The 20,546-nt window shown below is 32.0% G+C and overlaps 13 protein-coding genes across 13 annotated transcripts; 7 read left to right on the top strand and 6 right to left on the bottom strand.

Moving 5' to 3' along the window:
- Positions 1-3: 3 nt before the first annotated feature.
- TpMuguga_01g00517 (putative C2HC5-type zinc finger motif protein) lies at positions 4-932 on the bottom strand. The gene is made up of 4 exons (XM_061305013.1): positions 660-932; positions 334-519; positions 148-300; positions 4-90 (listed from the first exon to the last, which is right to left on the bottom strand). Exons 1-4 carry the CDS (start codon positions 799-801, stop codon positions 20-22), a joined length of 552 nt encoding a protein of 183 aa, XP_061161588.1. The 5' UTR covers positions 802-932; the 3' UTR covers positions 4-19.
- A 40-nt stretch (positions 933-972) lies between these two features.
- On the top strand, positions 973-3,493 carry WARS (tryptophan--tRNA ligase). The gene is made up of 10 exons (XM_760945.2): positions 973-1,239; positions 1,325-1,417; positions 1,448-1,557; positions 1,622-1,745; positions 1,776-2,011; positions 2,079-2,233; positions 2,302-2,708; positions 2,832-3,039; positions 3,162-3,364; positions 3,394-3,493. The coding sequence occupies exons 1-10, from the start codon at positions 1,120-1,122 to the stop codon at positions 3,475-3,477; spliced, it is 1,740 nt and encodes a 579-aa protein (XP_766038.1). The 5' UTR covers positions 973-1,119; the 3' UTR covers positions 3,478-3,493.
- An 87-nt stretch (positions 3,494-3,580) lies between these two features.
- nudc (CS domain protein) lies at positions 3,581-5,374 on the bottom strand (the record flags this gene model as incomplete). The annotated part of the gene is made up of 4 exons (XM_760946.2): positions 4,485-5,374; positions 4,318-4,451; positions 3,901-4,061; positions 3,596-3,781 (listed from the first exon to the last, which is right to left on the bottom strand). Exons 1-4 carry the CDS (start codon positions 5,231-5,233, stop codon positions 3,596-3,598), a joined length of 1,230 nt encoding a protein of 409 aa, XP_766039.2. The 5' UTR covers positions 5,234-5,374.
- A 139-nt stretch (positions 5,375-5,513) lies between these two features.
- TpMuguga_01g02095 (uncharacterized protein) lies at positions 5,514-6,256 on the bottom strand. Its single transcript, XM_061305181.1, has one exon. It carries the CDS (start codon positions 5,964-5,966, stop codon positions 5,556-5,558), a length of 411 nt encoding a protein of 136 aa, XP_061161967.1. The 5' UTR covers positions 5,967-6,256; the 3' UTR covers positions 5,514-5,555.
- A 78-nt stretch (positions 6,257-6,334) lies between these two features.
- ACSL5 (AMP-binding enzyme family protein) lies at positions 6,335-9,623 on the top strand. The gene is made up of 13 exons (XM_760947.2): positions 6,335-6,623; positions 6,780-6,864; positions 6,926-7,269; positions 7,363-7,695; positions 7,785-8,159; positions 8,233-8,327; positions 8,359-8,510; positions 8,699-8,788; positions 8,818-8,905; positions 8,937-9,026; positions 9,158-9,286; positions 9,395-9,535; positions 9,567-9,623. Exons 1-13 carry the CDS (start codon positions 6,578-6,580, stop codon positions 9,606-9,608), a joined length of 2,010 nt encoding a protein of 669 aa, XP_766040.1. The 5' UTR covers positions 6,335-6,577; the 3' UTR covers positions 9,609-9,623.
- Positions 9,607-10,723, top strand: TpMuguga_01g00521 (Aminomethyltransferase folate-binding domain protein; the record flags this gene model as incomplete). Its single annotated transcript, XM_760948.2, has 1 exon — positions 9,607-10,723. The coding sequence occupies exon 1, from the start codon at positions 9,677-9,679 to the stop codon at positions 10,721-10,723; it is 1,047 nt and encodes a 348-aa protein (XP_766041.1). The 5' UTR covers positions 9,607-9,676.
- A 70-nt stretch (positions 10,724-10,793) lies between these two features.
- On the bottom strand, positions 10,794-11,893 carry TpMuguga_01g00522 (putative integral membrane protein). Its single transcript, XM_760949.2, has 3 exons — positions 11,676-11,893; positions 11,583-11,642; positions 10,794-11,464 (listed from the first exon to the last, which is right to left on the bottom strand). Exons 1-3 carry the CDS (start codon positions 11,721-11,723, stop codon positions 10,829-10,831), a joined length of 744 nt encoding a protein of 247 aa, XP_766042.2. The 5' UTR covers positions 11,724-11,893; the 3' UTR covers positions 10,794-10,828.
- A 66-nt stretch (positions 11,894-11,959) lies between these two features.
- Positions 11,960-13,493, top strand: TpMuguga_01g00523 (uncharacterized protein). The gene is made up of 3 exons (XM_760950.2): positions 11,960-12,555; positions 12,692-12,858; positions 12,963-13,493. The coding sequence occupies exons 1-3, from the start codon at positions 12,441-12,443 to the stop codon at positions 13,341-13,343; spliced, it is 663 nt and encodes a 220-aa protein (XP_766043.1). The 5' UTR covers positions 11,960-12,440; the 3' UTR covers positions 13,344-13,493.
- Positions 13,494-13,529: 36 nt separating this feature from the next.
- Positions 13,530-14,093, top strand: TpMuguga_01g00524 (putative integral membrane protein; the record flags this gene model as incomplete). The annotated part of the gene is made up of 3 exons (XM_760951.2): positions 13,530-13,733; positions 13,810-13,891; positions 14,012-14,093. Exons 1-3 carry the CDS (start codon positions 13,688-13,690, stop codon positions 14,091-14,093), a joined length of 210 nt encoding a protein of 69 aa, XP_766044.1. The 5' UTR covers positions 13,530-13,687.
- A 39-nt stretch (positions 14,094-14,132) lies between these two features.
- TpMuguga_01g02250 (uncharacterized protein) lies at positions 14,133-14,777 on the top strand (the record flags this gene model as incomplete). The annotated part of the gene is made up of 2 exons (XM_061305203.1): positions 14,133-14,286; positions 14,350-14,777. 2 exons carry the CDS (start codon positions 14,133-14,135, stop codon positions 14,775-14,777), a joined length of 582 nt encoding a protein of 193 aa, XP_061161968.1.
- Positions 14,723-15,842, bottom strand: TpMuguga_01g00525 (uncharacterized protein). Its single transcript, XM_760952.2, has 2 exons — positions 14,983-15,842; positions 14,723-14,931 (listed from the first exon to the last, which is right to left on the bottom strand). The coding sequence occupies exons 1-2, from the start codon at positions 15,646-15,648 to the stop codon at positions 14,818-14,820; spliced, it is 780 nt and encodes a 259-aa protein (XP_766045.2). The 5' UTR covers positions 15,649-15,842; the 3' UTR covers positions 14,723-14,817.
- Positions 15,843-15,925: 83 nt separating this feature from the next.
- Positions 15,926-17,008, top strand: TpMuguga_01g00526 (Snare region anchored in the vesicle membrane C-terminus family protein). Its single transcript, XM_760953.2, has 2 exons — positions 15,926-16,523; positions 16,671-17,008. The coding sequence occupies exons 1-2, from the start codon at positions 16,143-16,145 to the stop codon at positions 16,944-16,946; spliced, it is 657 nt and encodes a 218-aa protein (XP_766046.1). The 5' UTR covers positions 15,926-16,142; the 3' UTR covers positions 16,947-17,008.
- Positions 17,009-17,058: 50 nt separating this feature from the next.
- On the bottom strand, positions 17,059-20,417 carry Sir2B (Sir2 family protein; the record flags this gene model as incomplete). Its single annotated transcript, XM_760954.2, has 4 exons — positions 17,059-18,525; positions 18,621-19,198; positions 19,435-20,154; positions 20,255-20,417. The coding sequence occupies 4 exons, from the start codon at positions 20,415-20,417 to the stop codon at positions 17,101-17,103; spliced, it is 2,886 nt and encodes a 961-aa protein (XP_766047.1). The 3' UTR covers positions 17,059-17,100.
- Between the last annotated feature and the right edge of the window lie 129 nt (positions 20,418-20,546).

The raw sequence follows: 20,546 nt of genomic DNA on the forward strand, positions 1-20,546 counted from the left end.
ATATAGTGGGTATATAAAATTATAAAGGCTGGTTAAAGTTGGAGACGCTAAGTCTGCCAGTATATAGGTCAAGATCATATTTTAAAACATCTAAAAAATAAATTAACCACCGGTAATATTTAAGCACTAGAAATACACTAGAAATACCTTGGTCAGTCCTTTCAAATTCCGGAACAACACATTTGTCATTATAAATGTCGTGAAACTCCTCAAACCAGCCGCTTTTCAAATCATTAACCTTAAAGTCTTCACTTTGGTACATATTATCAAAAGATAGTAGTTTATCCCTTAAATTAACGGCTAAACTATAATTAGTGTCGTTAGAGATGGTACCGTTTTTATAATCAGGGTTATCTAAGTGATCCTTAGGAATATCACTGGAATCAACGGGGTAAACATAGCCGTTGCAATCCATGCAAGGGCCTTCCTTCTCAAGATTACAACACAGACGACCGCAACTCATGCAGTTACTAAACACGACATGAGTAGAACCTCCACAGTCACACCTCTTTCGTTCAACTACAGATTTTTATACATTGAATATATATAAAAATTCATCTAGTTATATGGTTAATAGTATAGTATACTTAATGGTATAGGAATAATATAAGAAAAAGGCAATAATATGGTAATAAGAGTAAAATGTGTAAATGGATAACCAGAATCTCTTTGTTTGCTAGAAACTGGTGTAAGATCTGATTTATTAGAGGGTTGAAATTTATTCTTTTTATCAACTTTGAAGAAGATTTGAGTAGAATCCTTGCGATAAGGTATTAAATGAGGCTTCTCACCCTCATCCATTATAATAAAAAATGTAGTAAAATTTCAGACCATTTTCTATAAAAAATAATAAAATAACCTAATATATAAAGGTATGCGTGAAAAAAGAATTGAATAATTGAGTTTTTATGGAGTTATCAGGAAGAATCAATAATAGCAGATCCCCCATTTGATTTAGCCAATATCTCATCATATAGCCATACCACCATCATAATAATTGTATTTGTTGAACCGCTTAACGCTGAAAATAAGATCATTGTAAAATATTCTGTTTTTGACTTTTTTTAGAAAAGTTATTTTAAAGGAATTGGAATTAATAAAATTCTATAACTGTAAATTATGAAAATGGCAGAAAAAGCATGTAGTTTTGTCGAAAGCTCCTTCCATATCATTAAAGGAGCAGCTTGTACTGCCTTCTCAATCCCAACTGGCCGATCCACTAAATCCGTTAAAAGATTGGTAGTTCTTACACATTTTAGATACCAATTAAATTTACGGATATGTGCCCTTATTTCTTGTATTTATATTATTAATATCTCTATAGGCAAATTACAACGGGATTATGACGCTGTCAAATCTAAATAACGTCCCATCAGATGGTGACTATAACTTGTTTAAGAAGCTAATTGAGGATAAGGTGAGAATTTTTATAGAAAAAATGGTTTAGATTGCTGAAAATGCAAGATTCCGCGTAATTAACGTTGATCGTACTATGGCGGAATCAATTTACGGGGAATCAATTTACGACGATTTCGCAGTCCCATCCTCGGTTAAAACGTACAGTCTTAGATTCATACTTTAGTTAATATATCTTAAATTGTTACATAATAATATTGTTTAGGTTGAGATTAGTAGTGTTGGATGAATGGAATATAAACGCAAATATCCATAACGTGTTATACTCAACAGGTTTGATACGTGAGATCTGCATTAACAAGTTCAAATATAAGCCTGAAACTAATACGGTAAGAACAATTGTTTAAAATCATCTTTAGTTGGATATCCACTTTAATGTTATACCTGCAAGTGAAGAGCTACTTTGTAAAGAGGAGGACATAAACAAACTTGAGGACTGCCCACTGAAGGAGAATGTGCTGCCACCAGGAGAAGTCGAATACAACTCGGCACAATACCTTAACATCATCGACAGCAGTAAGACTGATGTCGTAGATTATAACAAGCTCACATTTCAATTTGGCTGTTCTCTAATCACCAATCACATTCTTAACAGGTACCACTAACCTTAATAAGTTATATTTATTAATCACTAAATTATGTACATAAATTTCTTATATTAGGGTAAAAGCACTAGTTGGAAATGTGCACCCCTTTTTGAGGAGAAAGATGTTCTTTTGTCATCGCGATTTTGACAAACTGCTCGATAACTATGAAAAGGGGAACAAATTTTTCATTTACACTGGTAGAGGACCGTCTTCAGAAGCATTACATCTAGGTAAATTTTTCTTTAAATTTATATGAATATGTGAAGACTAATTATTAAACCACTAAATTATGGATTAGGTCATTTGATTCCATTTATTTTCACATGCTGGTTGCAAAAGTCGTTTAACGTGCCGGTTGTCATAATGTTGAGTGACGACGAGAAGTTCGTGTTTAGGGAGGAGTTGGAACTGGAAAATGTACGTAATTTGGCCCTAGAAAACGCAAAGGATATCATTGCAGTTGGCTTTGACCCTGAGCTCACCTTCATTTTCAGAAACACTGACTATATCCAGCACCTGTACAAAACCACGCTAAAACTTCAGAAGAAGACGACATTTAACCAACTCAGAGGCTCATTTGGGTTTGACTACTCAACCAACGTCGGAATGATTTCCTACCCACTCCTGGAAGGAGCTGCTTCCTTCAGCGAGTCATTCCCGAATCTCTTCAACAATAAAGAAGATATCATGTGCCTAGTTCCACAAGTTTGTCCCTACTTATTTTATATTACTAATTTCACTAAATACATTAGATACATTAGATACACTAGATACACTAAATTCAATAATTTCAATAATTTTAATAAAATTTTGTGTAAATTTTTTTAGGGAATTGACCAGGATCCTTTCTTTAGATTAACGAGGAGTTTGGCACCCAAGTTGGGACTTAAGAAACCAGCACTAATCCACTCTAAATTCATCCCGTCTCTACTGGGAATTAACCAAAAGATGTCATCATCAATTGAGGGCTCGGCGATATTCGTAACTGACGACGCAGAAACAATTAAGAAGAAAATACACAAATACGCTTTCTCAGGTTTGGAACTCTCAAGTTTACTTATGCTATTTAGTAAATTTAACTATTACTATTCTAGTTAGTAAATTAAACTGTTACTTATGCTACTTAGTAAATTAAACTATTTGTAAAATTATAAATAGGTGGTCGTGATACTGCGAAAGAGCACATGGAACTTGGCCCTAACTTGGAAGTTGATGTGTCGTATCAGTATTTGAACTTTTTAGTGGAAAGTGACGAGGAACTCGAAGAGATTACCCAAAAGTACAAATCAGGCCAGATGTTAACCAACGAGCTGAAGAATAAACTGGTTGAGATACTCGTCCCAATCATTGAGAAGCATCAGGTAATTTTTAAAAATTTAATGCGTTTTAGAAACTGAGGAGTCAAGTCGATGACGAAATGCTTAAGAAATTCATGGACCCGAACCGTGAATCTTTTAAACAATTCTTCAACTAATTTTATACTCCTTAAATCTATTTTATGTATTTTGTTTAAATTTAGAATTTCAAGTGATAAAGGGATAAATAAATCTAAAATGACAAATAATGATACAAAAGAATGAAAGAGTATAAGATTATGAAAATTGTATGTTTGCATTGGAGAAATCTAGTTCTGGATGAGCCTTTTTGAATTTTTCAAGAGCCTCGTATTGCTTTTGCTGATCACTAGTTGGAAGTCCAGCAGCTTTCCTGTGCTGGTCGTAGAGCATTTTCTCAACTGTGCTCCTGGTTTCAGTGTCCAAATCACTCAATTTGCTATTCTACACAACAATATTCACATAACACAAGTAGTATAGTAAAAACTGTGTAAATTAAGTGTTAACTGGTATAATACGATATCTATATACTCCTAATACTATATATCCCAGAATTGTGATACCTCTGGAACTATTTTTTTGACGTCGATTTCAGGGTGGCCCTTGATGACGGTGGGCCACCAGTTCATCTTGTTCTTTTTTTCAAGGGTTATTTGGAGCATTCTATTATCAACAACCGTCCAAATAGACTCGTCGTTCTTTACTAAATCATACAAGTCTCCGCCTAATCAATAGTTATAGGATCAAAATAAAGATAATTGTTAGTATTAGATTGGGTATGTTGATGGAAGTGATTAATTAGTAAAATATGACTAACTGGGTAAATAAATAAAAAATAATGAGTAATGAGTAAATAATGAGTAATGAGTAAATAATGAGTAATGAGTAAATAATGAGTAATGAGTAAATAATGAGTAATGAGTAAATAATGAGTAATGAGTAAATAATGAGTAATGAGTAAATAATGAGTAATGGGTTACTGAAGAGAATTTGGTTATTGATTTTGACAGATAGTGAGTTGGTATTGATATCAACTTTAATGCTTTTGCTGTAGGTATTCTGAGGTAATTTGACTGAAACTTCCAAAGAGCTTAAAGTTTGAGTCCACTCATACCTAAAAATGTAATTTAATTAGAGATTTAAGTACCATTCAGTTTTACCACCGTTACCGGGAGGTGGTGACGAGTCGTCTTCATCACTATCCTCTTGGGGTGATTGTTCATTATCGTCTGCCTTATCCTTGTTTTTAACAGTGCTATCCAGGGGTTTTACAGAATCTGAGGAGGAACTGGGTTTTGTAGTTGTATCTACAGGTTTCACAGATTCAGCTGTTGTGGTTTTGGGGGGAGAATCTACTGATTTTAGAAGCTCAGCTGCTCTAGTTTGAGGAGAAGTTTCAGGAGTGGAAAAAACAACTGAATCCCGGGAAGGGGAAGGGAAACAAGAAGAACTGGAAGAAGTTTCTGATAAAGATTCAGACCTACTATCAGTGAATTTAGCGTTTGTTCCAGCTCTGGTTCTGTTACTTTTAGAATGATAAGATTCGTCAGGTAAACTGACGGTCTTCTTCAAACTGCTCTTGAGTTCCGAATGTGAACTGTGAGGAGTGGCGAGAGGAGTAGTGGGAGCAGTGATGGAAGATGAGGCGGAGTATTTCTTAGAATTCACATTTTTGTTAATTAATTCTGAATATTTCATACCAATAGTTCTACAGTGATAAGAAACCAAATTAACGCAGTGATCAAGAGAAGATTCACTAGTCTTATCAGGTGGTCTGTAAAAATCAGTTTTTCTGGCCAAAAAAGAGAAAAAATTCTCCAAAAGCTTCTCGACTCCGCCTGACCGTTGAGTCAACAACAACAATAAATTGTCTACACCTTCATTATTCTCAGACATTTCTATTTTACACCTTCTATACAATACTTCTATAAATTTTCGTAAATTGTATTTCTAATATAATTCTAAATAAAATTACTCTAGTAATAATAATGAGTTTAAAATAAATTATTTAAGAAATGGAGAAGGTTTAGACGAAAAAATGGTGGATCTAAGGGAAAGTGTAGTGGTAACTAGTGGAAATCAGTAAACATTTAACACAAAAAATATTTATAAAATTATAAATAAGCTTATTAATTAAATTATGGATAAAAAATAGCTAAATTAAGCATAAAATATATTAGAATATGGTAGAATATAGTTAACATAGAATGAGTTGAAATTATTCGTGTTTATAGTTGTGAATGTAATTTGAAAGAATGGAATCCTCAGCTTCTGAGTCACTGCTTTCCATAAACCCCCAAATAAGCTTCTGGTTATTAAAGGGAGGTTTAATATATTCCTCAAAATTATTTAAAACTATATTGGGATCTTTTTGCAATTTATTATAGTATTCGAGAACATTTTCATTATTATCCCTTTTCTCCTGTAAGTACTTTATCAGGGCTATTCTGTGTAAGGTCGTGTTCCCTAATAAATTGTACTTGAAACCGAACTTATTTTCCATATGCTCATAAACCTCAACAGCATCAGTTGATTTAAAATCGTCGAATAAACTATAAGCTAATTCCCCTGAATTGTCTTTAAAATCCTCAGACTCGTCAGAATCTTCAGAAATATCCTCGGAATTCATTTTTGTTTCCCTCAAATTGAGTTAAATTCTTCAACAAAGTGTGTAATTCAATGTGTGAAAGTGAAACTGCTAAATTGGGCATAAATTAGGAGAAAATAGTTTAAATAACACTAAAAATTAAAAATAATTTAATATTGTACATTTTAACATTTGTAAAGTTTAAATTAAAATAACGGTGTTTGAAAAAAATAACGAGATTCTAAACATGTTTGAAGTTTTAAAAAATTAAATACTTTAAACATTTTAAATGCAATGTAATAGAGGTGGAAAGATCAATAAAAATAGTCATTTTTTAGATTTGAGCAGGGTTTTTTGTTTGAAATGGGGATCTGAAAAGTTTTAGCTGATCATGTAAAAGCATAGTATGTTTTTTACTGATTTAAACTGCTTTCAAGCCTTTAAATTGTTGTAAATTTCGGTATTCAATTACCTTACAAATCATCGTAGCCCTTATTTTCCAACAACTTGAATTTTTGCAACTCGTCACTCTGTTGCAAAAATTCTCTATTTTTAAACTAATTTTACCATTTTTCAATGATTATTATCAAATTTTAATAACACATATCATATTTTAAAGAAGTAGGATAATTTCGATTGTTTTAAAGAACATAATGAATCATTTATATTCAGTTGCTCTGGAAGGAACCGAAGAAGAAGGTAATGTTTATACTCAAACTCTTTCTAATTTTAATGTTTATCTAACGATTGATAGATTTAGTATTTTCTAATTTTTTATTAAACCGCTAATTGTCCATTTATCCACCAGTTATTTTAAATTCTGTTGATTTGATATTAAACTGATAAATACCCTAGGATATACGCCAGTGTATCGTAATCCGGATTATAAAGACAGATTACTATCCTGTGAAGACTATTTCGATGGTAAAATACAAACGGGGTAATTGTTTATTCAGATATTTAGTGATATAAAACAACAATTCATCTATGATCTTTGATAGATGGGACATTTTTAACAGAGGACTAACTTTGAGCCGTAATAAACCCTTCCTAGGAAGTCGAGTGAAGAACGCTGATGGTACTTTTGGAGAGTTTAAGTTCATGACTTATGGGGAGGTGGAGGACCAGATTAAGCACTTTGGTAGCGGGCTTTTGAACTTGGACAAGTTCAAGGAAGTGTTCGTTAAGGAGGAGAACCAAATGGTTAAAATGCTTGGAATTTACTCACAAAACACCGTTGAATGGCTCATAACAGAACAAGTCTGCAACGGCTACAACCTGACCCTGGTGCCACTTTATGATACCCTGGGAGAAGAATCACTCTTATACATTATTAACGTTACAAGTAAGTGTTATTTAAAATATTTTTATCACATTTACTATAATGCTAAATAGTATTGAATATTTAAATACTGTTGTACAATATTATTGTTTGTAGAATTGAATGTAATTGTGTGTGATTACAAGTGTTCTTTGAAGTTGCTTGACTTGTTACCAAAGAGTAATGGTAGCGTGTCACTAGTAGTTGTAACAGGCGTTGATGAACTTCCGGATCAAGTCACTGCTAAATCACAGTCATTAAGTTCAGTCACCTTTAAAACGTATCAAGAAGTGGTAAACTTCGGTAAAGAAGATCCACTAGCGTTCACACCCTGTACAAAGGACAGTATCGGAACAATCAGCTACACCTCAGGAGTATCAGGCATACCCAAAGGAGTTATCGTAAAACATTTCCAACATGCATCTTTAGTCGTCATCGTTAACAGAATTGGTATCTTTACACTAACAATTTATTACACTATTATAATACTAACTACAACTAACTATAGCATTAACTATATTACTATAATAATGTCGTAGTGTGTGATCTTGAGAAGACTCAATTGGAGAATCCGAAGGTCCATCTGAGTTATTTACCGCTGTCGCACATGTTCGAGCGACTTTACATAGGCACGAGCATCATCGAAGGGAGCGTCATTGGTCTGTTTTCCGGAGATGTAAAGAACATTCTGGAAGACATTAAGGCGCTTAGGCCCAACGTGTTCCCCTCAGTGCCGAGACTATACATGAGAATTCACGACAAGATATTCTCGACAGTGTCTCAGAAGTCGTTTTTGATAAGGTCACTTTTCGGCTTGGGGCTTAGTCGTAAGCTGAAAAAAATCAGAAAAACAGGAGTTGTAACACATAGATTCTGGGATAAAATACTCTTCAACAAATTCAACACACTACTAGGTATTTTAACACAAGCCAAGATAGTATATTATTACTACTAATTCATATTATATTTGTACTAAATCATTATTAGGAGGAAGGGTTAATTGGATGTTGACTGGCTCGGCACCACTGTCCCCAAAGATATTTGATAACATTCGAGCGTTGTTCTCCATTCCACTCGTTTCAGTATGTTTTAATGATATAAAATTGTTTTTAGGGTTATGGGTTAACTGAAACCTGTGCAGGAGCATTTCATACTGAAAGATATGAGCCTGATTCCACACACGTTGGAGGGCCAGTGCCCTGCATGGAATTCAGACTCAAATCATTACCAGACTATAATTATTACACAACTGACAAGAATCCAAAGTATTACACTACTCTATAGCATAGAATACAGTTACAAATGATAAATTTAGTTATCTATACAGTTAGAAATGGTAATTTTAGTTGTCTATACAGTTAGAAATGATAGATTTAATTATTTCGACGGTTAAATGTATGATACCAGCATTCTGTGTAAATCTGGAGAATAACTCTTTTGCATATGTTTATAGGGGTGAATTGTTGTTGAGAGGAAATAACATTGTGACTTCATACTTTAGTGATGATGTTACAAATAAGGAATCATTCGACGAGAACAAATGGTTTGTAAATTTTTGCATATTTGTATCAGGTTCTTAACTGGAGATATTGCGGAACTGTTACCCAACGGAGCTATTAGAATCATTGATCGTAGAAAGAATATCTTCAAGCTTTCACAAGTAAGAATTTGTTATCTTATAGTTTCTTTAGGGAGAATATATATCACCTGAAAAGATAGAATCGATTCTCAACACCGCCCCAATCCTATGCCAGTCATACGTCACAGGAAAATCACATTTCGTATCACATTATAACTACTCAGATATACACATATTTAGTTAACTATTAATGCTATACCTATATTAACCATAATATATTATATTGTAAATAGTATAAATAATGGTAAATAGTATATTAAGCGTGTTGTATAGTTAAATCCTGTGGCTGTGGTTGTTCCTGACGAATTGGAACTGGAGTTATGGTCTAAACGATACGGATTAGCAAATTTGGATAGGAAAGAACAATGCGAAGTCAAGCAATTAAAAGAGTTCATAGCAAAAGTATATTCTACTCATACTTCATTCATTCTATGATTATTTATATTTTCCTTAATTAACCATACATTACCCATATATTATCATCAACATTGTATAATGTGTAATTATTAGGAAATTGAAAAGGTATTTGAGAATAGTGATGTGAAGGGATTTGAGAAGATTAAGAACTTTTACGTTGAACACGAGTTGTTCTCAATTGAAAATAATTTACTAACCACTACAAGTAAACTGAAGAGATACAACCTATCAAAAGTGAGTTAAAATAATATAATTTTAATTTTAGAAATATGCCGAACAAATCGACCGACTGAATGATGAATCTTAATCTTTTTGTAAATTATGTTTATGATATTTTGTAAAATTAGTAAAATTTGGTAAAATATAGTTAAGGGAATGTTAAGGTTAAATAATAGAGTGATAATAAGGCTGTTTGGCCAGGATTCATTTAACTTTTTACAAGGCTTAATTAGCAGTGATTTGAGACTAGTTAAAGCAGATGAAACAAGGCCCGCGCTGTTCTTATCAGCCCAGGGGCACATTGTGGCGGAATCCCTAATTTTCACACACGAGGGAGATTATTACCTGGATTCCCTGAAAATTAATCATAACAAAATATTAAATATCATTAATAAGAGGAAATTGGCTTCAAAAGTGCAAACTGATACCACTGAATCCGAGGTGTACGTAAGCACATTGGATTCCGAGTTTTACACACATTTTAAACCAGGAAAAACTAAAGAAAATAAAAACCTTATTAAGCTTTTGGATACTAGGAATCGATTATTCGGACATAGATACTACTGGATATCAAATAATACAGTTTGTGGACTTGATCAAGTTGAATCAAATAAGCTTGGTAATAATAACTTGGATAAAAATCAAGAGAACTTGAGTGTGTATGACAAACTGTTGCTGATGAATAATTATTTGATGGACTTGATGATGAATGAAGATGGGTTTGAAAAGTATAAATTGATGCCATTTGACTTGAATCTTCAGAATTTTAATTATATAAGTAGTGATAAGGGTTGTTATGTAGGCCAGGAAATTATTAATCGCATTAATAATAAGGTGTTAATAAATAAATATAAACTCTATATAGCAGTAAGTGATGACCTTAAAAATCAATTGAAAAATAGTAATAATAGTATGGAAATGAGTTTTTTAAACCAGTTACCTCTTTTAAACTCTGTTCAAAAGGCTTTTAGTGGTAATTTAGAAAATGGTATAAATTACAATTTTTTCAAAACATTTGAAAACTTGAGGATTGTTTCAAATGATAATTTATCATTTTCACCTGATGTAAAAGAGCTAATTAGTAATAAGAGGCTAATTCCAATCCTGTTTGATAACAAGTTTGGTTTTGTACTACTAAACCGCAACATACACTTGAAAATTTTAACTGTTGATGGTCATCAATACACACTTTATAATATTTAATGTTCTAATATGTATAATGTTAATAGTCTGGAATATGCTGATTGAGTTTAGAATTATGAACTGTGTAAACTATTGTTTATAAAATTATTGTGTAAAGGTGTAGTCTCATTTTTTTCTACGTAAAAACCTATAAAGTAGTAGTGAACCGGACCCTTGTGAAATGGCATATAGACCATCGAGAAAGTTTTGGAAATTAAGTGTGAGTAAGTAGTCGGAAAGCAACAAATAGACGAGTAAGTACTTGTTTTTAGTTTTAAAAAGACCATAGAAAAGAACCTCTGCTTCAGGGTTACTAAAACAAGAAATGGCAGTTAAAGAACGAGAAAAGAAGTTAAAATCGAGAATCTGGTCAAAAATAACAGAATAAACAAAAGATAAAGCAGCGTTCAGCCAAAAAAGCTCAAGAGTAGATTTAGAACCGGAACGAAACTCTAAGTCCCTCATGGTTTTGTAAAGACTGAGTATATTCAGTAAAGCGTATCCATCAAATTTCCGAATAAGAAGGAGATTCAAGAACATCTTTACGGACTCCGTGATGTTCTTAGGAGGCATTTTATGAGGTAATCCAGACAAATCTATGCACTTCGTCCAAACAGCAGTTGAAAGACATAAAGAGGCTCCAGTAACGGCAAATGAAACAGGGTAACTCTTAACTTCATTTATAGCAGTGTTGTACAAGTCTTTAAGTTTTAATTTCGTTGCGTTCACTAATTCTTTACACCTTCTATTATTAAAATTTTGCTAAATCAATATATAAATAAGATTATAAATACTTTAAAGCTAAAATTAATAAGCAAATAAGTGTAAATTAATAGTTAAATAACCGATTTTAAAGTCTAACTAAAGGTAAAAAAAATACAGGAAAATAATTGAAGGTTCTCTTATTATCCAAAACTGTGATGGAAAAGGAACTGCGAATCTAAAGTGTGTCGATTGTAAATTATAAACTTACAGCACAAATTAGTATTAATAGAGGTAGGTATATTGTTAATTTTACCATTTAGATGCAAGATTCTAAAATACTGCCACTCACACCATTTAGTACTAAAGTAATCTAATTTATAATAATTAATAAACGGTTTAAAACAATTATAAAGTGTGTTAAATAATTTTAAAAATAATAAAATCTATTAAATGAATAAAAATTTAAAGAATCTTCTGGAATTGATAACAGTTTCCAAAAGTTAGGATTCCAATGGTGTGTATAATTAATACCACCATTTATGAATTATTATTAATTATTCTAGATTATTGTTTAGATTAAATAAAATTTAATTTATAAGATAAAAGTGAAAATTATGAAAATGTGTAAATTATAAAGCATATTGAATTAGTAAAATAAAAACAATAATTGGTCTATTGAATTTTTATTTTTATTTTGAAAAAATTCAGTAAAATATATGTCTTTATTTGTATAGTATTGGTCCTGCCGTGTTTGTGTTTAGGGAGTATAATATGAGATTGCACCCTAGTGGTAAAATGCTATTGAGTGCTAACGCCGTTGTTTTTTTAGAAGGTTAAGTAAAAGTGCTCGGAATAAGTTTTATTTAATAATTTTTTGTTTAAATTATCGATTTCTAATATTTAACTTTTGATTTAACACTTTCTCATCCGACACAGTTGAGTAACCATAACACTTTTGTACAACGTTCCACAATTGATCCTGAGAATAAGTCACAATTGATTCAAAACAAATAGTTTGAATAAGATTTTAAAGATGAAAGCATCGCAAAGCGTTTTGCTCATTGCGTTTTTGTTCTTCTCACAGTCTCTCGTACACACCTTCAAACATGACAACTATGTCGTTGATACTGCCTTTCTTCAAGATAACGGTATCATTATCTTATCTAATAATTAATACACTATTATAGACCATTAACTGTGTGATATTGTATTATTGTAGTTATAATAGTATAGTATTTATTAACTGTATACCAATAACAGTGCTGTATAATATGTAATGTTTAGTGTTGGATGAGGCTAATGAATTTAGTGAATTATTCTTGTCAGAGCTTGAGGTGTTTAACAACAACGTACTTGAAAAGTTGGCAGATCGTCTTCTCACCATCCTCAATAAAAGAGGCGTTGACATGAACTCGCCAGCCAACGTAAAGAATCTTTTCAATTTTCTCCAAGTAATTTTCATTACTTTATATCATTAGTTATAAAGATAATGCATAGTTTTGTGGTATAAGTTATATACTAGTGATGAAGTTATTGGTTCTAAATAAATGTTTAGAATGCTGATTTGGTTGACGATGAAGAAGAAGAAAAGCCAAAGTCTTTCAAGCAGAAGCTATGGATGGGTCTTAAGAAGGCAGCCAAAGGGATAGGAAAACAAGCTCTGGTTCACGCAACAAAGGTGTTAGTGGGATATGGAGTTAAAGAAGGAATGCCGGAACTTGAAAATATTGTCAAAAATTCACTCACGGCACTGCCTGTGAAACTCAAAGTTGCCATAGCCCCGATAGTCTACACCTTGTTCAAAAACTTGTTCAGAAAGGCCAAAGTTAGCCCTCCGCCGGGCTTCAACCTAAACGAGATTATACTCCACGGACTCAACGAACATGATAGAAAAATTGCTCTGAAATATATGACCAATGGTATTAAGAAGCTTTAACCCAAACACGCCGATTTAACCTCTTTACTCTGATTTAACCTCTTTACTCTGATTTAACAGTATAAAAAGGTATTTAATCACTTTTAGAAGGATAGATGAAATGCCCGTGATTTAACCCAAAACAAGGATTTAACCAAATTAACATGATTTAACCAAATTAACATGATTTAACCAAATTAACATGATTTAACCAAATTAACATGATTTAACAGTAAAAAAAAGATTTAACTATTTTTAGAAGGATTTAATATTATTTTAACCCAATTAATAAAATAACCCCTAGAGTGCTGAAAAATTAATGGTGTTTTATATTCATTTTATACGTTACATAGTAAATTGTTTTAATGTCGGAAGCGAGGGAATCTGCTAAGTCCTACGAGAGAGTTAGAAGTAAGTTTACACTTTTATTTACACAAATATAAATTAACAATAAATGTGTAGAATATTTATAAATATAATTTTTTAGATGCTACAGCTGTAGCGGCTGGATATTTGCTCTTTTCTGCTGCCGTTTGGGCCTTTTTTACTAGTCCAAGGAAACATGAATGGTACATTTTTACCCATTAATAACACTAATTATACGCATTTTCACAATGATTATCCTCAATTTACTGTTAATTTCAATTTAATATAATTTAACATTAACCAACTATTCTATTATTGCTTAGGGTTGATGTATTATTGGATTACGCAAATCACAGAAGGTCACAATATAGTGGCCTTTGGTCGCGTTTAACAAGAAGATTTTAATTTCTATAATTTACGAATTTTTATATTTTATAATTTATAATGCCTAATAATGTTAATGTTAAGGTAATAAAAAATTTATTGACTGTGTTTGGTAATTTCAGAAATTTAAGGGCTAAAAATGATAAATTGTTGAATATTCATAAGATTCCTAATTACTTTCAAAACTACACTAAATTAACTTTATATTTCGGAGGTTAAATTTAATTTATTTTCTACACATTTATATACTAATTAACAAATAATTTAATTATTTTAGATTGGAGGAGAATTGAGTCAGACTGTTTGTACTTGAGAGATAAACGTGATTTTGATAATTTAACTGTTTTATCAAAGATTTCAAACCGAAACTCTGTTAACCATAACTTAAATCTTGCTGATGAAGGGTTAGTTGAGTGTTCTGGAATTCTTGAAAATTGTAAATTCGTCTATTTCCCTAATCATAACAACGTAAAAGAAACTGAAAGTTTGAGTCTATTGGTACCTCTAGACATATTTCACTCAGAAATGTACAACTCAACTGATGTAAATTATATTAAAGACAGTAAGGAATTTGTTACACATTTGAACAGTTTGGGGTTTAATAAGATATTACTGTGCTCTGGTAATAATAATGTATATAATTTTTATCATAATTTATTAAAATATTATTTGCTATGCGGTTATTTATTTTTAAAATTTATGTAAATTTATTGAAATTGGATGTTTTCCAAGTTAATAAAATGGGTTAAATAGGAATTTTGTCGAATTTGGATATTTTCCTTTTAAACTCTTCATGCGCTTGATCCCAAACTTTACTAAATTCTGAATTGTCCACAACTCTTATCTCTTCCAAATCATCCTATTAAACTCATATAAATATTTAAATTGTATTAGTATGTGTAAGTGATACCTTGAATAGTTTTGGCCACCATATGAAGCAATCCTGAATGTCAACATGTTTGTGTACATTAACTTTAATGAATTTACAAGTTTCAACCCTAGTGAAATATAAAGGACACTGAGAATTCTTTTCCTTATTAACGGAGTTTGAAAATGATTTCAAGGCTTCCCAGTCAACATCCAGGGTCACAATCTCCCAGTTCCAGTAATTCTCATCCTCTCTAATCTTACTATAAAATTCCTTAGATAGTATTAACTCAGCTGACTTGTCCACATTATTCCCCAAGCTATTATAATTGTTTGAGCTGTTATTGTATACTTTTATTGAGCAATCATCGAGTTTTACTTGAAGTTTGTAATAGTTAAAGTTAATTAGGAGAAGGAAATTTACTTCATATCTATCTTGAGTAAATATGTGAGAATTTACTGTCACTATACCGTACAAAACCCTTTTATACCATTCTTTATTTAAATCTATCTTACAAGCATTGACGATTGAGTTAGTTTTTGAGGATAATTGATTAGAATTTGAATTATTAGCCTTGTTTACAATGGAGTAACCCTCTTTCTGTATAACTACTTGCTGGTTTTTATTTAACTTGGTAACATTGATCTTAGATTCCTCGCCATCGTCTGAAACCTCCAATTTATCCCACTTAGAATAATCTATCGTCATATTCTAGTCTTCATTATTTAATTTTTGACTGAAATGTATTAATTTGTGGAATAAAAAAATATTTAAAGTAGCCAAAATAGTAAAATTGTTGTTGACGTTGAAATGCGATAAATTAGCCAATTTATTAAAATTAACCTACAGATTCTTTAAAATCCTGAATATTTAAGTAATTAAAAGCTAATGTAACAGAGAATTTGAAGAATTTAAAAATAATTTTAAAAATTGGCTAAGGTACATCTTGGGTCAGGTATACCAAGATCACATAAGATTTTTTAGATTTATGTTTATTTAAAAATTTTTTTAACATGTTTCAGAGGTTCATTTTTTCTTTGATTTTTCTAAAATTCTTTTAATGTGTTGCTTTGCATAGGTTTTATCGTACCATATTTAACATGGTATTTAAAAATCAGACTTTAAAATCACAAAATATACTACGTTATCATATTAATAAATTTTTTACTAAAGTGTAAAATATAATATAAATTTTCCGGGAAATGAGTATTTATCAAAGAGAGGAAGAGCTAGATAGACTATTAGTCCAGCTGAAGGGACTTTTAATAAAGTACGAGAGCCACAGTTCAAGTGCTCAGAGTGACAAATACGCCGAAGGTGTTTTAATTTACGAGAGGGTGAAGTGCGCAGAATCTGCCTACGCGAAAGAAATTGAGAAGCTGCAGCACCAATCTAAGGGATCGCATAATCTCCGTTTACAGGACAAACAGAAGCTTTTGAGTGAATTGAAATTCAAATTAGATCATTTAAAGAGTCTCGTTGAAGCCAATCAGGATAAGTTATCTGATAAACATGCTGATCCTAACTTACCTTACAGTAATAAACTTATCGTTTGGGGTAATGAAATTCAAGATAAGACTCAAGTACACCTTATTCACTTCTTTAGTCATAATTATATAAAATGCTATATACCGTACCATAATAATAGTATAATAATAGTATAATTGTATAATAATAGTGTACGATATATTTTATAATTCCTTATAAATTTATTGTTTAAAATTGTGTAGGACAGTATAAATAGGATACGTGATTTAACGATAGATAGTGAGAAGATTGGAGCTGATGTAACCACTGATTTGGAACAGCAAAACGAGAGTCTAAACAGAATCCGTGTTACTATTCACGGAGTTGACGAGAACTTGGCAGCTGCTAAAAACACCGTTAAGACTATTGCATCGGCAATCGTTAGGGATAAATGTACCATCATCCTCGTCGTCACTATTATTCTATTGATTGTATCAATTGGACTTTGCGCCTACTTTTTCAGGGACATTAAAACCTAATTTACTCTAATTCACACTTTGTAATATATTTTAATCTCAATAATAGTCATTGTAGCACACTTTTAGTGTATATACTAAACACTAAATATGTGTAAAAATAATTGTATACATATAAGTCTTAAGTATATTAATACAAAATACTGTGTATAAATTGTCAACGACATTCAAAGAAATCCGAGAGGTATTTAATGATCCAGAGGGGTAGAAACTGATGAAATAATTTAATAATCACGTAATTCTCAATCTTGTCCTCATCAATGTGACTATTGGCGTAGTAAAAGCTGTCATGGGTGTTTAATTTTACGATGTAATTAATAGTGTTAAAGACCAAAAGCTCGAAAATGTTAATCCGCTTCATCTGCTGCACATCGTCGTCATCCAAATTTGAGGCGTTATTCACACAGCAATGAGCTGAATTTGTATAAAATTCATGCAAAGTATTAAATTTGAACAACTTATAATTGTAGTTGTTCTGCTGCAAATGAGCTGGGATCTCATTTAAAAGGTGTCCTAGCTGATAATTATCAGCCACAAACAGTTTAAGAGGCAGTGAGGCTTTTAGGGATAACATGAAGTCGTGGATGCCAACCCTCTTGTTCATCAGTATCTTGTTATTTACCATATTGATCCACTTTAGGTTCAAGCACTTGTTTAGCAATATTTTGTTGAATTTACTACTGTTAAATATTTCATCCCACATGTTTATCTTCCTGTTGTCTGTTGAATTTCCAGCCTCATTAACTGTATTCGTGTTAACCAGGTAACTGTCATAGTAGTTTTCCAAAACAACTGCCAGCTTATTGTATTCCTGGGCATTAAATGAATTGTGCGAATTTGGGTTATATGCCTCAAACGCTGATTCTGAGGAGTCTGAGGTTTCAAAATCATCCCCAGTTTTTTCATCATACTCCACCCCGTCAGCGAAACTGTAATTTTTGCCACTATCCAGAACGTTTGCACCTGAGTCTAGAGTTGAATCTTCAAATTTTAAACGTAAATCTTTACTTTCCTCATCAACAAAAGCATTCACATTCGTATTAATATTAATTGTAACACTAGTTGAGAAAGTTTCATCCTTTTTACACGTAGTATAAATATTTTTCCTAGTTTCATAGGCTGATTTGTGCTTTTCATTTGAATAATTTTCACTCTTTTGGTCATTTGGGTGTAGAAGATACAGATGATGCTGGATGAATTTATGATACCAAAGGTACGATAAAACGGTAAGGGACTGGTTGAGTTTAACTTCAACGAAATTGTTATATTTGCTTATTAAATCCAGGTACCCAACTAGTCTGAAAGGCTGTTGGTCTTCTTGGTACAGATTTGAGTTAAAGTACACTACCATTTTTTCTATATTTATCAGATTCACTCCGTTTCCAATAAAACTACTCTTTTCCTTGTGTTCTACTTTTTCTGAGTCACCGCAAGGGTCATTCGACTGTTCGTAGGAGTAATCTGGGTTATAGAAAGTCTTGGATGATTTAACCAGTCTTCTTCCATTCGTTGCACAAATATCAAGTTCCCAAACCTCACCCTTAAACAACACTATTCTTTCATATGGTATCTCAAAATACAACTAAACCCATTGTTACGTTAATATTAGTCATAATTTAATAAATATAAGTAGTATAAGTACTAATTATGTAAAAAGGTATGTGAATGTTGGATCACCTCTGTGTCGTAGAAGAGTGTTAATTTGAGCCTTATGGTTTCTGTGATTGTGATTTTGTAAATCCCCTGCAATTTGTTGATGGCGTAAATACTGCATTTGGGTCTTGATTCTGGCCCATCACTAAGCATTTCAATGCATTTGATACATGAAGATTTCAGTATGATTACTAGTCTAATGTTCTGGTCGATTGTTTTTGACGTTAAGTTTGACAGGTCATGGTTGTACTTGAGGATGAAGAGGTGCGATTTCTTGAAGAATGTTGGTATCTTAAGATTAAACTTCTTGAGGAGATTGGTACAGATTTTATTAATATCTTCGTGGATGACGAGGTCGCATTCAGGGTCAAGTTTAGTGTTTTGGTAGTTGATTATTATCAGCGGAGAGTCATATTTTCTATAATAGTCATTTGAGGCATAATGGCATGCAGGCTCAATGTGTAAACTTGAGCCCATTACCAGGTGTAAGTCAGACGCTTCTGATTTCAACTTCGATATCTCCTCGTAGTAGGTCTCGTAACAGTCAAACCAATCAAGAACCACATCAGTCAAAACATTCAACGGCGGAAACGTACATAAACCTACACAAATACATATTTTTACCATTATAATATTATTATTGGTATTAAGTATTATTATTGGTATCAAGTATTATTATTGGTATCAAGTATTATTATTGGTATTAAGTATTATTATTGGTATGTAGTATTATTATTGGTATGTAGTATTATTATTGGTATGTAGTATTATTATTGGTATGTAGTATCACTAGGTAGTGTGGTTTAATAAATAACTTTAGTGTATAGTATGAGCATACCGCAAAGATCACCGGTTGGTTTGAATGAAATGGTGGGTGAGACATAGTTTCTTTGGTATCGTTTATGACAGAAAAGACACCGTTGCACAAATACGTTTCCGTGTAGTTCCGATAATTTGTCAAAAGGTATCCCTGAGGCTGCGTGCAGACCATCGACATTTTGCGTTATTATATATTTTATTTTCTTCCTCCGTAATAATTCCAGTAAGGACAAGTGTGCTTCCGAAGGTAACGCTAATATAAACTCCACTATCTTCCTCTTGTTATTACCATAATATACATAATCGTTCTCCTCCTGTTTTACACTAGTTTCCTCATCTTTTACAGGGTTTAATTCAGTTTCCTCATCTTTTACAGGGTTTAATTCAGTTTCCTCGTCTTTTACAGGGTTTAATTCAGTTTCCTCATCTTTTACAGGGTTTAATTCAGTTTCTTCATTCTTTAAATAGTCTGGATCGCATGAACTTGACTCATTTTCAGTCATGTCAGATGGGTTAACTAACCCCGGTGACGAGTTATTCATTGATGGAATACATGCTGAATCAGTTAACTTCCTCCTTCTCTTAGACTTTGTTAGTGGGCCATAGGATTCATCTTGTTTGTCTTTATATTCTTTGGTCTTGATGTTATCGTTATTACTACTTGTATTGTTCATTACAGTCCAAATACCCGTTGGACCGCGAAAATCCGGTATTCCGGAACCGGTGGAAACTCCAGCACCTAATATTCATACTAAGTGATAGTTATAAAACGTATAGTTAACACTGGATATGTAAATTGAGGATAACTATGTTAATTGTGTGTAGAGTGTTTAAAATACCGGTGTGCACGATTGTATTGTTAGATTTGGAGAGATACTCATAGAGAAGATTAACTTTCTTAACTACTTGCTTGTTTGTGTCAAATAATTCATCTAAGCCAAGTGGCCCTTTATTATTATTTTTCTTTAATCTACTGGCATAATTGTATGCACTATTTACCATTCTTAAAATTACTATACTAATCTTTGAAACTTTTGAAAGATTTAAAAGAATTGAATATTTAAAAGAATTGAATATTTGAGAGAAATGAAAATTTGAGAGAATTGAATATTTGAGAGAAATGAAAGAGTT

Source organism: Theileria parva, chromosome 1, assembly GCF_000165365.1.
Source record: "Theileria parva strain Muguga chromosome 1, complete sequence, whole genome shotgun sequence".
Taxonomy (NCBI): Eukaryota; Apicomplexa; class Aconoidasida; order Piroplasmida; family Theileriidae; genus Theileria; species Theileria parva.